This window comes from Cervus canadensis, chromosome 28 (genome assembly GCF_019320065.1).
Source record: "Cervus canadensis isolate Bull #8, Minnesota chromosome 28, ASM1932006v1, whole genome shotgun sequence".
In the NCBI taxonomy this organism is placed as follows: Eukaryota; Metazoa; Chordata; class Mammalia; order Artiodactyla; family Cervidae; genus Cervus; species Cervus canadensis.
The window spans coordinates 10287028-10304631 of record NC_057413.1 but is presented as its reverse complement, the minus strand read 5'-3'; the positions used below and the strand labels follow the sequence as shown (position 1 = coordinate 10304631).

At 45.3% G+C, this 17604-nt stretch overlaps 1 protein-coding gene and 1 pseudogene across 7 annotated transcripts in view; one reads left to right on the top strand and one right to left on the bottom strand.

Annotated features, from left to right (window-relative positions):
• Nucleotides 1-17604, bottom strand: part of JARID2 (jumonji and AT-rich interaction domain containing 2) — a 230987-nt gene that overhangs the window by 77743 nt on the left and 135640 nt on the right. For 6 of the 7 annotated variants that reach the window (XM_043450144.1, XM_043450143.1, XM_043450142.1 and 3 more), the window contains one exon: nucleotides 13588-13729. The exons of the other annotated variant lie outside the window; for it this stretch is intronic. In XM_043450144.1, the coding sequence (XP_043306079.1) occupies nucleotides 13588-13729 (142 nt within the window). The remainder of the gene's footprint in view (nucleotides 1-13587; nucleotides 13730-17604) is intronic. 7 annotated transcript variants of the gene reach the window in all.
• LOC122430195 lies at nucleotides 5295-5392 on the top strand (annotated as a pseudogene).

Here is a 17604-nt window from a genome sequence, read left to right as displayed (position 1 = left end):
GATGGGAAACAAGTTGGGAGGGGACAGAAGAATAGTATACTACTACCACAAACCAGCGTCGTGTGCTCCAGTCTTCCCTGACCCTTTAGAACAAATACACACAGGCAACACTTCAGACACACAAGTACACACACCTACCTTCCAATACGCTGAGAGGACATGAAAGATCTGGATAGTCCAAAGAGGAAAATACGCTTCCCAAACAGAATGACTCCTTTAGGAAGATTCCCTTTCCATACACTCTATTTGGCTACTCTTAAGAATGTGTTTACCTTCGCAAAAACAGACAAACATACCAGACCCTCTGCCAGCCACTGGGGATACATAGGGGATACAAAGATAAACAAGGACGGGCCCATCTGTGAGGGAGCCGAGGGCCAAACCCTCTGAAAGCCTGAACGTGGAGTGAGCGCACGAAGACAGCAATGATCACTCAGTGCCCACCCCGACTCCTACCCAAACACCACCTCGGACGGATGCTGCTGGGCCCACACTCATCCTCCGGGATGGGCTCTGAGCTAGTGGGAGAAGCTCTCAAGTCATTTGAGGAGGATTACACTCTGGAAAGATTCTGTTTCCAGATCAACGCAACTGAGCCTAATTTCTTGCCCCATATTTACCTAATTCCAGGGGGTAAAGCCCCATCTATTATTATGATCTCTTCTTTAAATTTCTGAATTTCTCATAGCAGAAATGAACCAAAAGCTTGCTGCTGACAAGTCACTGACATTGCTGTCTTCCCTCCTCGGTCTGTATTTGAGAATCCCTCCAGACAAGTGTCCCTCTACCCAGTCAATTCCACCCTCCAAATGAAGGGGAGGGAAGGAAGAAGGGGAAGCGTAGGGTGGGGCTAACAAGAACATGCTATTCTCATCTCAGTCACAACAATGTGCACTGCTTTTAATTGAGCTGCTAAGCAGCCAATAAGGTGCTGACATCAAGGAACATTCTGAATAAAAAGCCGTGTCTGACAACCCTGCACAAGCACTCACGTGTGAACCACAAGTGACACTAATGGCTGTCACCCCCTTTGCAAACGAGGTGGCTCCAAACCCAGCACCTAGTGCCTTTCATGTGAGATGTCTGGAACCAGCGTCTCCGTGCTTGCTCTCAACTTCATCAAGGATAACGTAGAAACTGGTGAGACATTTCTGGGAGGGTCAGCTACAACAGAAAAGATCAGGGGCGTGTTTATATTTGCCCTTTGGGGGTAATAAAAGGAAAGGAGACAAAAGCATGTGACAGAGATGTTCCTATTGAAAATAGGTGGAAAAGCGTCCCTAGAAGAGGAAGGAAGGAAACTGGTACCCAGTTTCCGTGGCAACCACAAAGCATGCTAGACCATCATTTGCATGGGAGGTGGAAGTGATAGCTGAGCAATCAGATCTCCGAGGTAACAGAAAAAGGAAATGGCCACAGCCATAATAAAACTGCCTCAAATGAAGTTCTACCATTTTTCTTAAAACAAATAAATGTAGCAGAAACCTGTGTGCTTACCAGAAACCTCAAGCAAATTCTGGGAGCAGCTGCCTGTTCCCACAAGTACCTAATGATCTGTCCTGGGCAACAACTAATGACCAATTAAATCAAAGGGGTCCTGTCCGTCTCTCACCCTGCAGAGGACACACATGTTCTGGGGCAGCCTCCGTGTTCCCATTCCTTCCTTGACACTGAAGCCCACATGAACTGACCTCTTAGGAGAGAGGAACACGCTTCTGCACAAGAACTAAGCATCTATGAAGACGCCTCTACACTGAATGCCTCTCTAGGAGGAAAAACAATGAGTGAAGGAAAGAGGGGCCCAGTTTCACTAATGAAAAAGCTTAACACACAGTACCAGGAAGGTAGTCAGCATCTGCATGTGTGCTAAGTCATGTGAGTCTTTTTGTGACCCCATGGATGGTAGCCCTCCAGGCACCTCTGGTTCATGGGATTTTCTAGGCAAGGATACTGGAGCTGGTCGCCACTCGCTTCTCCCCAGGAAGGTAAGAATTAACAGTAATTTGAAAATAAACTGCACATGGCCAGAGAGATGCACCTCTCCCTGCGTTACATCTCCACACTGTGTTACTTACCCCACCCCAAATTACCCAGGCCAGATATATGGTGCTTTAACATACGCTCTAAAGTGGAAATTCCATCATCAGTTTAAAAGTTAAGAAAGGATGGAGACAACATGAATTTGTTCTAAAAGTTTCCTAATCAAAACCAGAAAAAACAGCAGTATCTTTCCAATACCTCCAAATCCCTTTCCGATCAGCCAAGATCCTCTTAGGTTTAAGTCAATTCTTCCTTTGGTTCAAAAAAAGGAAGTGACTGCCATTGGGGTTTGTTTAACATTTACTAGGGCTTCCCTGACGGCTCAGTGGTAAAGAACCCACCAGCAATGCAGGAGACCTGGGTTCCACCGGTGGGTTGGCAAGATGCCCTGGAGGCGACGAGGACAGCAAGGCCATGGGCTCGGCTCCCTCCTCTCATTGAAAGGAGCCAACACTGTCGTTCAACTTGCACCGAGCTAACATGCATTCCCCATCTCTCAGCACATCCTGGCTCAGAGGGATGAAGAGACCAGAGCTAAGGCTTAGCAGGCGCCCACCTACATTACCGTGATATATCACCATGTTTAATTCAAAGAACCCCCTGAGTTGTTGCAAGAGCAAGGCTGCCTCCCTGGGCCGGTCCAAGGCGAAGCCCACATACCCTCAGCCCACTGCATCCTCTCTGGGGGCCTGGGAAAGGTGGGGTGGGATGTGGGGTGCACCTCACTCTCAGTACAGATGACTGCTTAGGTCAACTACAACAGTGTCAATCCTGAGGCGTCTATAAGACAGAAAAAGTGGATGGGGCCTAATATTTTACCCCCACAACCACAGGGGCCCCTTCAAAATACCAACTAACATCTTCTCTCAAACGTGTTGGTATAGGAAAGTTAGTAAGTGTTAGCACAGAAGAGTTAGTGAATACATCCTGCCCCCTCCAGCCCTCTGGTCATGTCAGGCCTTCCAGAAGCAGCCTGCTGCAGAGCACAAAGGCCACCGGAGGCCTCAAGGCTCAGGGTCAGCCTCGGCCTGCTCTGCAGCCCTCCACCCAGCGTATCTGTCACTTGAACGCCCTGCCACCACATCAGCTGGGGGGCCGACTGCCCTCGGGGCACTGGGACTGTCTCTCCCTGTTATCTCGGCCAAGAAGCTGGCTCCCGACACCCTCTGTCTGGAAGTTACAGGGCTGCCCCATGAGGTCTACCTACAGCCCAACAAGAGTGAAGAGCATACAGAAGGAAAAACTAAGTGCTCGTATCACCTTGCTGTAGGGTGGCCCAACTCTCCTAGACACCCCGTAGTGTCCCACAGACGTCACGTCTTCCACAGCCCTCCACACGCTGCATTTGAAATGACCTGCTGCTTCTCTCTGGAGTGGAGATTTCCTGCAGCAGAAAATAAGGCTGAATCTACCATCTCTGAGATCCACCTGGGACCTGGCAACTACTGGAACCTTGAAGAAATGAGTGCTCCTGGCCCCTGCTCCCCTGAGATTCCCACTCCTCTGCGGGTTAAAAAGCGTCACTTTGCCCAGCCCTCAGAATCCTTCCCTGGTGGCTCAGACCTGCATGCACTGCAGGAGACCTGGATTCAATCCCTGAGTCGGGAAGATCCCTGCAGAAGGAAACGGCAACCCACTACAGTATTCTTGCCTGGAGAATCCCATGGACAGAGGCGCCTGGAAGGGTACAGCCCACAGGGTTGCAGAGTCGGACAGAGTGATTCACACACACAGCACCCTCGGCCTCTCCAAAGAGTTTGAAAACAGAGCTCGTCTACATCTCTTAATCACCAGCAGTCCAAGTGGGCTCTTCACCACTCCCCACAAGGTACAGACACCATCGACTGAATCCTGAAATAACCTGGGCGATTCATCTCCTAGCAGAGCACACCCAAGCCCTTCTCTGTACCTCAGTTTCCTCATTCATAATATGGGAATGATGGTCAAAGACCCATCAAAAGAACTGCTGTGAGAATCAAATGGAATAATACATGGAAACAATTTAGAATATTTAGAATAGTGGCTAGCACACCACAAGTGCCACATAAATACCTGTCACTGCTGCCTTGCTAAGGGCCAATTCTTTCGGAAGACCGTCTCTCCCATGGAGAGTTAAGGAAAAAAGTTGGGGTAAGCAACAGAAAGGCTCTCCAAGGGGACTGAGCTGCCAGTCTATTCAATTCTAGAAAATTCTTCTCCCTATTTCTAATCAAAGGTCTAGTTAAAAGACCATGCCAGAAAAAAACACATCTCACCTTAAACCATCTAAACTCAGAGGATCAATTAGTGACGTCTCCCGCCCAGCTGTCACTTGGTAAGATCAAGAGGTGTCACTTGCCATCAGATACGCATACACAACAGTATCATACATTTAAGTGCTACCCAGGGACTCCGTAGCACTCCTAGAGTTTAGAAAATCTCACAGACACCAAGGCCTGGGGAGGCTGTCTTCCTGTCCTGGGAACGGTGGCCTCGTGGAACGCGAGAGTCCTGGTGCTGGGATACACCTAGGAACAGTGCTGGGCCAGAGGTGAAGTCAGGAGTCGGGGTCAGGAGACTAAAGCCACGTGTCCACAGGGTCAGAAAGGAGAAAACAGAAAGAAGCGGCAGAAAGGTTCTCCAAGGAGAGGATGGTCTGGAGAAAGCAGGTAAGGAGATTCCATCTGAGGACAGGGAACCCAGAAAAGGATGGCAGTACCATGCTGTGCAAAACACAGCTGCCAGGAGCCCTGGGACACTCTTCCACTCCTGACGTCCCAGGCCTCCCAACCACGGCCGTAAGAAGACTAGGCCAGTGACAGTCAGCCTAGGCATCAGAAATGACACCCTTCCTCCAGCTCCTGCCTCCCCGCTCTCCAACCCAGGATAACACACAGGGGCTCAGGGCAGGGGGCAGTAAAGCACACAAGGCACCTTCAGCCCTGCTTATCCTGGACCGGGTGCTAAGAATGTGCCTTTGCTAGAAGCACAGGGAAGAGGGTGCAAAGAACACATTTCAAAGGGAACCTGCAACCCATCCTGCCATTTAGGCCAAACAAACCCACATACGTTCCATAGAAGGGTCCTGGAAAACACCAGCCTGAGGTTGCTCAGTCACCAAGGAACCTCAATCCCTACCAGTTCCAGATTCCTCCAAGCTCCACCTGCTTCCTCCTCCAACAACTGTGCTCCACCCCACCTCCCCAGCCACCCAGATCCTCCTGCTGATCTGGGCTGCATCTTCATAAAGGGTGTGGCCAGGGACTTCCCTGATAGCTCACTTTGGCAGCACATATACTAAAACTGGAACAGAGAAGATTAGCATGGCCCCTGCAAGGATAACATGCAAATTCATGAAGCGTTCCATGTTTTTTGGCCTTCCCTTGTGGCTCCACTGGTAAAGAATCCACCTACAATGTGGGAGACCTGGGTTCGATCCGTGAGTTGGGAAGATCCACTGAAGAAGGGAATAGCTACCCACTCCAGTATCTGGCCTGGAGAATTCCATGGGCTGTGTATACACTTTTCTTGGACACTAGTCATGTGCAGTCAAGACGGCCTAACACGGGACAAGCAACACGCGGGTGGACTCCAAAAGATGCTTCGTTCAATGAGAAAAGGGTCTGCTTCTTGTAAACCAAAAAAATGCAAAACATTGTTCTGAAACCCCCAAATCACACCACACAGGTAACAACCTGCCAGTTAAAATTCCGAGAGAGGAAGAGGCAACAGGGAATTCCATAAACCTCCATAAATAATGACATGTGCAAAACCAGTTAGATGTTATGTTGATCATTAGAACAGCTTCCACGGTTCCTCAGACACCAGGGTCAGGCCCCATGTCACCAAGGGGACACAGGAGAGCACTCCTGAACGCCTGCCAGTGTCCTGAGTGGGATCGGAGAGGTTTGAACAAAGCCTGGGGATGCTGCTACAGGGAAGAAAGAACCTAATCATGACCTGGGGGGAGGGGCATTGACAACACAGGCCACCCTGCAGTGGACAGTGAGAACCCCGGCTCTCGTAGCTCTCCACCATTCAACTGGAGTCACCCGACGTTTAGGTTCACCTTGGTGGCCACTTAACCAGGGTACGCAGAGCTGAGAGATGCAAACTCCCCTCCAAGCAGGAAAGGAGAAGGGATGCCCTGAGAGGCACCACCCCCTTTGCCTCCTAAAGCCAACAACCAGGTGAAAAGCATAACCTTCAGAGAGATGGAGGAAGGGCCCACTATCATCACAAAGTCATCATGGATTTATCAGGAACAGTCACTTGAAACAGAAGCAACTTAGGGCCTTAGATGGATTTCTACTACCAACATGCTCTGGATGGAGTGAGATTTTCTATTTATAAGTCAACTGCTTCTTTATTTTGAAATCTTCCCTTTGATTGCATCAGGGCCTACTTATGCAATTCACTTTTTTCTTTTTTGATGACTAATTAAACATAAGGTTATGACTGTGACTAAGACAAAGTGCAAACATGGTAGTTCCATTTCCTGTGCTCTGTTTCTCTCAGTCAACATTCAAAGGACAGGTAGGAACTTCTGCTTCTGGCTAAGACAGAGCGATAGGGACATGAATCCCCCTCCAGCCTGAAAGAACTGAAAATCCACACGAGACAATGGGCATCACACAACAAAACCCTGTGGTTCCTGTGACACAAATGACTGCCCAGACTACTACCCTGAGACAATTTTCAGGCCAGAGCACGTGGAGGGGAATGCAAGAAGAATCCAGAGGAATCCCTGAGTTGAGGAGAAGGAACTGAGATTTGGGGGAGGAACAAAATGTATAGGGTGGAGTATTGAAGAGGCAAAAGTCAGACAGAAAACTCTGGAATCTTCGGAGGACCCTCCTCAAGTACTTGCTGAGTACTAGTGAACACACGTGTGAGGGAAGTACCCAAGGAAAAGCACCACAAGAAAGGACTATAGGGAACACTCTCCAAACCCCACACAGGGCTGAGAACCATGCTTTGCCAAAATGGTACGCATAACTCACAGGGCTCTCCCTGAGCAGTTGGGAAAACTTATCCCTATACCAAACACTGCTCTCTGGCCCTACCTAACAAAGCATAAAAGGCTCAAAGTTTCCTGGTAACCTAATCAAGCTGCTAAGTCTCTTCAGTCGTGTCCAACTCTGTGCGACCCCATAGACAGCAGCCCACCAGGCTCCCCCGCCCCTGGGATTCTCCAGGCAAGAACACTGGAGTGGGTTGCCATTTCCTTCTCCAATGCATGAAAGTGAAAAGTGAAAGTGAAGTCGCTCAGTCGTGTCCGACTCTTCGCAACCCCATGGACTGCAGCCCACCAGGCTCCTCCGTCCATGGGATTGTCCAGGCAAAGAGTACTGGAGTGGGTTGCAATTGCCTTCTCCTAATCATACCCTAGAGCAATGCTCAAGAAGAGTCAGAGAGACACAAACATACCCAGAACCCAAAAGAAGAGAACTCATGATGCCTGGCATCCAACAAGGAGCCACGGGGCAAGCAAAACAGCAGGAGGACATGACCTGTGTTGAGTGGAGGGACATCAATTAAGCCAAACTGACCCCTAAGTGACACAGAAGATAGATTAGCAGACAAAGACACTAATAACATCTATTATAACTCCATTCCCTATGTTTAAGAAGGTAGAGAAGATTAAGCTATATTAGGAGAGACAATGCTGCTGCTAAGTCGCTTCAGTCGTGTCCGACTCTGTGCAACCCCATAGATGGCAGCCCACCAGGCTCCACTGTCCCTGGGATTCTCCAGGCAAGAACACTGGAGTGGGTTGCCATTTCCTTCTTCAAGGACAGACAATAAAAACAATTAAAAAGACAACAATGTCTGCAGTGGAAAATACACGTCCACAGATTTTAGACTGAAATTATCTAAAATGAAATTATCTAAAATAAAAAGACTGGAATAAAATGAACAGAGCATTCATGAACTGTGAAAACAACTTGGAGCACCTGGATACACATGCACCTGAAATCCCAGCAGGGGGAACACACATGCAAACTGTATCTACTGAAATCTTTTCCAAAACTGATAAAGTCTACAGAACTGAGAAGCTCTATAAACCCCAAATACAAGAATCAAAGAAAACTATATGAAAGCATATTGCATGATGGTGTACGCGCTTAGTTGTATCGGACTCTTTGTAACCCCATGGACTGTAACCCACCAGGCTCCTCTGTTCATAGGATTTTCCAGGCAAGAATACTGGAGTGGGTTGCCATTTCCTTCTCCAATTACATGATAGATTAAAAAAAAAAAAAAAAAAAACTTTAGAAGTAGGCTTCTTGCCGGACACTCACTACAAGCCAGGAGATGGTGGAGCTATACCTTCAACAAATTCCACAGGGGAGGGGAGGAGGAACTACTGACCTACAATTTTATACCCAGCAAAAATACCTTCCAAAAATGAATGAGAATTTCTTACAACTGCATGTGATTCTACAACCCCAGTAGAAAGATTTTTTTTAAAGTGAGGGTGAAACAAAGACCATATCAGACATAAAAAACCTGAGATTCATTCAACACCAGCAGAAATTAGGTATGTTAAAGCCCTACAGCTAGAACCCAAATGAAAATGATAACAGAAATCCATTCAGATCAAAAGGAAGGAAAGACCACCACCAGAAATGAGAACTGTGCAGGTAAACTGCGCAGGCAAGCAGGCTGGACCCAGCTCCATTTATTTACATTTATTTAAATACACAGATTATTTTCTACAGTTATTAAAGGTGCCAAATACTATTCAGTTCCTCAATTTTGCCCCTTTTCTACTTCCTGTAAATGGAAAATATGTTTCAGTCAAGATAGCTCTGAACTCAGTAGTGCATTTGACATTAAACTATACTACTAGTGCATTCTGCTCAACAAATATGTAAAAACTATCATGGCTTTGAAAATTCTAATTCTTATGGAGGGTCACACTGAGTAACTCCTATTTCTAACACTGAGTGCTGCCAAGCAAGTCCTTCTTCCTTCTAAACTTGGAGGTAGCAAATTATCTTATGTTAACACAGTAACTCAGAACAGAAATAAGGAAAACTTATATTTGACAATTCAGCTATAAAAGGAATACCCATTAAAAGCCTAGGAGAATTAGCATCATCCTGAACATATATTCATCTCCAAAACTTAAACATCACCACGTCTTCAACCTTAAAATAATGTTCCACATTCAAAATCCAATCTCCTAGAGCAGGGCTGTCTTTGAACTCTTACACTACCAAAGGCTCAAATAACTAAAATATAGCAGCTCTTTGTTTAACAAAAAGAAAACATTTCTGTCCCTGCAGAGGCATGGTCCACACTTTTTTTTTTTAAACTACATAAGACTCTTATGTAGTTTGCTTTTTAAAGTGTGTCAGGGCATCTTAGTATTAAGTACTATTAAAAATAGGGACCACCCCCAAGGGCTTGCGTGTGACTTACATGTGAAGAGTCCAGACAGCACCTTCACAAACTATAGCCTGGCCCCCTCATGCTGCTCTGTGTAGGCAAATACCTGGTCACACGAAGCTTTGTGGAAGAAATTTACACTCCACCATTACAGTCCTTCCTGTGACTCAGTAACTTCAAAAAAAAAAAAAAGAGGGACACACGCCTACACTTTTCCATCAACCCACAGATGGTGTTGATGGTGGTGCCACGGAGAAAAGACATGAATCGCGATTTGCATAAATCAAACCCTCTAAGACACACCTGAGAAGCCTCCCATGCGTCTGCGTGTCCCCACACAGCAGTCCATGCGTCACAGCTGCTGCTGACAGCTGGCACTGTCTCTCATGCACAGTCCTTACTACACACCTGGGAGCTTTCATGAATCAACCTGTTCAGGACACAAAAGCCCTCATGAGGTGGTTACTACTGTCACAGATATCTCACAGACGAGGAAACCGAGGCCCAGTGACACTGCAGAACCTGCCCAAGAGCATGTCACAAAGAGATGACGGAACCAGAAGAAGTCACGTGGTATGGCTCCAGTGCATGCTCTTAGGCACTGAGCCACATACAAGGTCCCCACGGCATGTCCCTGAGAACGACCACTTAGAGGTGTACCCTGACCAACTTCTTTGTACACCTTTCCACCACAAAGACAATCCCTATCCTGACCATAACCACCATTCCAAGTTTCTCATAGGCCATCCACACCTGACTGACAAAATCTGTCCATTCTAGCTTCTAAAAGATATTCAGATACTTCTTGCAGGAAAACACAAATGTTATGATAATCAAGTGTAATGGGAGAAGCCATTTAAGGTGGTGGAGGTAAGGAGCCAGGTATGGTCACCAACAAATTCAAAAGGGGTTGATTAAACGCTGAAAGTCTCTCTAATGTTTCCATTCTAAACAGTAAGAACTAATTTCTGTATCATTTTTAAACATAATTTATCAAATTCACCTACCACAATGATCAAAAGAAACAGAAAACCAACACCCAGGAATCCCACCAGTGCCGAGTCCTCCAGACCTTCAATGGCTGGGCTGCCCTGCCTCTCAAACAGGCAAAGACCTTCTAGAGAGGCTGGTTTTTCCTTTCATAACGAGTAATTTCAGAGGATGACCTTTTAATAACTAAGAGATTCCTTTTATTTTTGCCTCAATACAGGAAAATAAATCCTTTGGAACTCTAGATTCTACTGCTGTCTATGTGCCAAAAAATCCCCAACTTAAGTAAACCCAATGGCAGCAACTACACAGGAGCAAACATAGCTTAAGGGGTTTCCGGTAGAAAAATAACAGTGCAAACACATGAGATGTTTTGACTAAAGACTTAAGAAATGTGTTACAAGCATCAATCAGAAAATGGAATTGCTTCAACTTGCAGGCTAGAAATTTAGGGCAAGGTCTAAACTGAAGCTGGCATAGTCTACACTTAAGATTTCAATTTTTCTTAAGAAAGTCAAACACATAAATTCCCTTTCTAACCAAGACAAAAGGCATTATTAACTGGTGACCCTAAAAACATGTACCTAAAAAGAGCAATTAATTGTACAAAAAGAGCAAGCATTCATATCATTCTAAAGAGAGAGCTAACGCTTTTTCCAAAACAAACACATAAACCATGACTCTGGTTAGAATTCAGTGTTCTCTTCCAGAAAGTCTAAATGTCAACCGAGAATACAAGTGGTCCATCACAGAATATGCTCTCTGCATGTGTACTTTGGGGAATTTTAGACACGAGGTAAAAAGCAAAATCTAGTCAACAATCTGCCTAATGCTTGAAGCAACATTTCAAAATTACCATTTAGCTAGTTACTCTGGGCTTGGGATCAGCAGACACAACATAACTTCTTTAAAAAGGTATGTTACGTGTAAGAAGGTTGGCACTGAAGTCTGACAGTAACTGACAAAGCTCCAGTAACTCAGATTCCAGTTCCTATGATCTGCCTGACAAGGCAGGGCATGTACCATATAGTTTATACTAAATGTTCATGCTAAATACCAACAAGCAATCAAAAGAGCTCTTTTAAAGCCAAGAAGTAGTGAAAGTTATTTTTTATTTGCTGTGTACCCTGCAACACAACAAGACAGTTATGCCCTAACTACACTATCCCTTTGTAAACAACAAAGCTCCCTTCTGCCGTGCAGGCCGCCCCAGACCAGCTCTGAATGTAGCTTAACCTGTCAAACCTGAATCTATACTATATCCCTGGGTAGATTTCACTAGTACAGTGTGATCGTGACTCCCCAAAATGCTGTCACGAATCCTTAATTCAGTAAAACAAGGCACTCAGCACGCTAATAATTAAACAGATTAGCAATGGGTTAAGTTTTCCCTAAGTTCCCCTGAACAAAGTTTCTCTTTTCTGGTGCCCTGGAGAATTAAAGCTAATTGACTGATTTGCACACAGCTGCCACACAGCACTACAGTCGCGTGCAAAGAGGAAGCCGGCAGCACTACCATCTGAGAAAGGCACCCGAAGCCAGGGACAAAGGGCTCCCCACCCCCACCCCAAGAGAATGAAGCCTGATGACCTTCTTCATACCCCCTTGATGACCAATCCCAGCAGAGGTGAAGGTGATGGCCAGCCACAAAGCTAAAATAACTGGTCACTGTCACTTCCAACCACAATCACAGAATTCTGTTCTCCAAACACAGATGAAAAATGATGCCAGCTATACAACTGCCCCCCGCCGCCCCACCCATGTCTGGAAACATGGATAGTATTATTACACATTCCAATACGTTTACGAATGTGATTTAAAAAAAACAAAAAACAAAAAACACATCCTTTAACCCCCTGCTCTTGTGATGATGCACTTTTCCAATTGGGGCAGAGCGAGTGTCTGTCACAGAGCATCTGAGACATAAAAGGTTTCCAGTGAGACACTCAGCCAAGTGTCTTTAAAAAGAGTAGCATACAAGGTCCAGTACACTGGCAGAGACAGTTCTTACACACGCTTGCTAACTGTACTAAAAACAAATCCAAGGAGGAGCAAGAGATAAAGGTGGTAGAAATTAATACAGACTCCATACCATGAGTTTTCTAAAGACAGACACTACACAACAGGAAAACAAAGGCTTGCAGCTAATGGCTCTCCAATTTCAGATCTAAAGTGCAGATCTATTACAGATTGTTAAGTATCCACACATGGCTACCCTTGTCCCTTCCTCCTTATTTGCTGCCAAATTCAGTTCTTCATTAGACACACACATCAAGATGGTTTCTGAAAAGTAACTATAACTCTGTATACAGAAAGGGGACACAAAGTCCAGACTGGAGATTATTTTCCTCCCCTTTTCCCATCCTCTCCAACAAACAGATTCTAAGAACAAGTAAATAATCTTGTCATCCAGGAAAACACTGAATATGGGAACAGAAATGGAGTGAAATGAAATATAAATTCTAAATGGGGGCAGGGGGGGATCACATCATGCATGAGACATGAAATAAGGAAGATAACTAAAAAAGGGTTTTTAAAACACACCATTAAAAGTGTTATTATATAATGTCACTATCACTGTCTGACCATGAAGCCACAGCTCTTGTCAAACTACCATAGCCAACTTCCTGATCAAGCTATCTTAAGCTTATTTTAGAAAGTCATTAAAAAAAAAAATTAAAAACCTGCTGGTAAATTAATTCTATGAACTGATTTCACACCTACTTATTTGGTTAACACCAAATGGATTTTGCTTTCCTAACAAGGGGAGAATTTTTCTTAAAAACACCACATTTAAATCTTCATATTTACACCTCTGTAGTAATGGCAAAATACCATCTAATATACTCAAGAATACAACTGATGAAAATAAATTAAAATGAACAGCAAAGGCAGGAATTACAAACTGGCAACTCTCTGGCCAAAATTTTTATAACAGGAACTTGTTTTGTTTGGCTCATCCCATTTTTTGTGTGTGTTTTACTCATCTTTAATGATAATTAGTGGACAATATTTAGGAACCAGGATATTTGATACAAAAATCCAGAATTCTGGCTCCTTTGTGAAAAAAATCAAGAGACTGGGTGAGTGGTCCCAAGTTTGTTCCCACTTGGACAAAACTGGCACCTAGTTTGAAGTCCCTGGTTTAAGGCACGAATATGTTCAGCCTTGGGTACTAACCTTTTCCTCGACGGCCCTTCTTCAAAATCTGAAGAACTAACATCGTTGCTAGTCGAGGACACTTGGGATGCATCGTCCTTCTCATTCTCTGACTGTTCTGATGCTGGTCCTAATCCCTTAGACTGGCCATTACCAAGGAGCCCTACAGGTGAAAAAAGGGGACAAACACTTAAATACATGACATAAGGAAGCAGCACTTTACCACAGTTAACCCTACACAGTGGCTGATGAGGGCAGACAAGAAACTCGACAGAAGAGAACCAGAAGGTATGGATCCCCTGAGAATGTAGGGGAGAAGTCCCACCTCATCCTACTTTCGACCTTACAGAGGAGTGGAATGCCTGCCAAAGAAATAACGCCAACAGTAAGCAATACAAGCAGAAATGTGTTATCGTAATGATAGACTACAGGGTTCTTTCTAAAGCACATCAGCTGGGCTTCCCAGGGGGCGCTAGTGGTAAAGAACCCGCCTGCCAAGGCAGGAGACACAAGTACGTCAACATCTTTCAGGACTGGGGAAAGAAAAGTACTTCACATATTACCAATTCAAACTAGTTATCCTTCCAGGACCACATATTTACTCCAGAAAACACTAAAACCTTTTTTGGAATTGCCTTCAGGAAACAGTAACTACCACCCAAGAAAAAGCATCAATCATTGCTTTGTAGCCATCTATCGGTTCTTAACGAGAAATCTGACTGGACAACTTTCTCTTCCTAGCAATACTTCCCATCAGAGTCGCCGCGTTTGAAGCTGACCATCTCAAAGGATAAAGATTCTCCATGACAGCATACATGGTGCCATGCTGAAGAGGGGGTCTCAGGGCCCCAGGGTGTGCTTCTAGTAACCCGAGCTGGAGAAGGGCCTGCACCAAGAGATATGGAAGTCGTTTAGCAGCCAGGTCACACTAATGGGTAACAGCTGAATAAAAGCCTCGTCCTTCCAGAGCTCAGACACCTTCCATCCAATCCAGGGTTCTGGGTACAAATTAGTTTCTACCAATGGGGGGCTTGAACCCACACAAGTGTCCACAGCCACTGGCCCCCAGTTTCACTGACTAGTCAACCAGCCTCTGGGCATCGGCAGAAATGCTAACACAGTGCCTACATTCTCACAGCCACAGGGTTTGGCTTTTATATAAAGCCAAAAGGGCAGGAGTCTTTTGTTCTCTCAACACTTTCAGCAAGTTTGTAAGCATTTATGTCCCTGTATTAAATCCCTCTTTAGCTGAAGCGTTTAAAGAGTGGTTCCTATTAGTCGCCATAAACACTATATTCCACACACTGAGCAGCATTTTCAGGAAGAGAACAGTACACTGCAGCGAAACCCTGCGGCTTGTCCTGCTCGTCCATCCCCCAGTCATCTGTTTTTACGTCACTTCAGAGTATGAGCAACAACACAGGCTGGAAACCTAATACAATGCAGCGAATGAAAGCCCGTGGCTGTCACTTAGGCTTGGGGCTCTGGGAGTCATGACTACAATACGGAAATGAAAACACAGACAACTTCCCAGAGAAAGAGAAAAATGTGGGGAGTGTGCACCGTGCGACAAACAGGAGACATAACTGGAGGGAAATCTATGGGTCTGAGGGTTGAAGTGTGGCCAACATTTCAAAGATGAGAGCAGTGCTATTCATTAGAGTAACCACCAGTCACACAGTGCTGCTGAGCACTTGAAATATAGCTAGTGTAAGAGGATGAACGATTATTTTTATTTAACCACATTTAAAACTCACTATAACTACCATTTCTAAAATAATTTCATATTAATTCTAAAAATATTATGGACAAATTATTAGGTTACATCAAACACATTTAAATTAGTCTTACCTGCTTCTTTTAGATTTTCTAATGCAGCTCTAACACTACATACGTGGCTGAAATAAACCTCTCCCCTGCTCAGCACTGGATGAGGGCCCTGCAGTAAGGCAACGGGTGGCGGCTGGTCCCCCCCCAACCAGACATGTTAACACAACCACACAACAGCCCCCCAGACAGCAGGAGCATGCACAGCACACTTATAAACGAGATTAGGAAACTAGCCCAGGGACAGAATACAAGTCAATGGATGAACAACCACACTTGAAAAGGATGATGAATGTGAAATAAAAATTCTTGTTACGGAACCATATATGAAACTAACATTTAAGGGGGCATATATCTCTAAAATAAAAGTGTATTCCTAGTGGAATTCACATTTTTCAATAGTACAAAAGGACTTTAAGGAGAATAAAGCAGGAAAGGAGGAAGGAAATATAACTATTTTCTGCACACCTACCATATGCCAGGGCCCTGGGGACAGAGGCATAATCCAGCAAATCTAAATTTTAGCAGTGACAGGAGATATACCTGTGTGTGTGTGTTAGCAGTAGGGAGCCCTGAACTTGCAGCGCAAGCCAGAGGGGAGGGCAGTGAAGATGAATCACTAGAGCAAGCAAAGCTGCCAACAGCAAAGCAAAGAGAGCAAAGGTGGTTATCTGCAATCACCTAAAAACAAAAGCTAAGGCACTGGTGGGGCCGGTGGCGCAGGAGGAAGCAGCGGTGGTCGTTCTGAAGCTATGTTTGGAACGAGGAGGAAACAGGAAGGAGGTGCCGCTGGGTGAAATCAGGGAACAAGCCCTTGCTCTCCCCTCTGGGGCACAGCAAGGTCTCAAGGGTCTGCTGAGGGAGCAGGCAGCCCGTGAGTGAGTGAGTGAAGGAATGAGTAAAGCAGAGAAAAGTTCAGCTGTTCAGTGACAGAGAACCTCAGCAGACTGTGAAGATCGGTGACCCTCAAGCTGGAGCTCTAGTTAGAATCACCTGGAGGTTCAAGCACTGGGTCTCCTTCTAACATGCTCTTTTAACATCAGAAGATGCTGGCTCTGCTTTGGCTGCTCTAGGGACCACATTCTGAGATCCACTACTGCAGGGGAAGCAAGAGTCAGTCAGCAAGAGATCTAGTTGCTCTAAGACACTGTAAAGCTCTGGGGAAGTGTGCACTAAATCCCAGGAAACTAACTATGTTTGTACTGTCGTAACAACTCACAGTAAGACACCGAAACCCAAAGTTCAACTGGGGCGTTCATTCTTCCACCTTGGATCATCAATTTTGTGAAGGGGAAGAGGGCTACTTACAATACTTAACCACAAAGCTATGGTAAGTCTGCTAATAGTTCAGTTCAGTCGCTCAGTAGTGTCCGACTCTTTGCGACCCCATGGGCTGCAGCACGCCAGGCCTCCCTGTCCATCACCAACTCCCGGAGTTTACTCAAACTCATGTCCATCAAGTCGGTGAAGCCATCCAACCATCTCATCCTGTTGTTCCCTTCTCCTCCTGCCCCCAACCCCTCGCAGCATCAGGGTCTTTTCCAATGAGTAAACTCTTCACATCAGGTGGCCAAAGTACTGGAGTTTCAGCTTCAGTCCTTCCAATGAATACCCAGGACTGATCTCCTTTAGGATGGACTGGTTGATCTCCTTGCAGTCCAAGGGACTCTCAAGAGTCTTCTCCAACACCACAGTTCAAAAGCATCAATTCTTTGGCACTCAGCCTTCTTCACAGTTTAACTCTCACATCCATACATGACCACTGGAAAAACCATAGCCTTGACTAGATGGACCTTTGTTGGCAAAGTAATGTCTCTGCTTTTTAATATGCTATCTATTTGGTCATAACTTTCCTTCCAAGGAGTACGCGTCTTTTAATTTCATGGCTGCAGTCACCATCTGCAGTGATTTTGGAGCCCAAAAAATAAAGTCTGACACTGTTTCCACTGTTTCCCCATCTATTTGCCATGAAGTGATGGGACCAGATGCCATGATCTTAGTTTTCTGAATGTTGAGCTTTAAGCCAACTTTTTCACTCTCCTGTTTCACTTTCATCAAGAGGCTTTTTAGTTCCTCTTCACTTTCTGCCATAAGGGTGGTATTATCTGCATATCTGAGGTTATTAATATTTCTCCCAGCAATCTTGATTCCAGCCTGTGCTTCTTCTAATCCAGCGTTTCTCATGATGTACTCTGCATATAAGTTAAATAA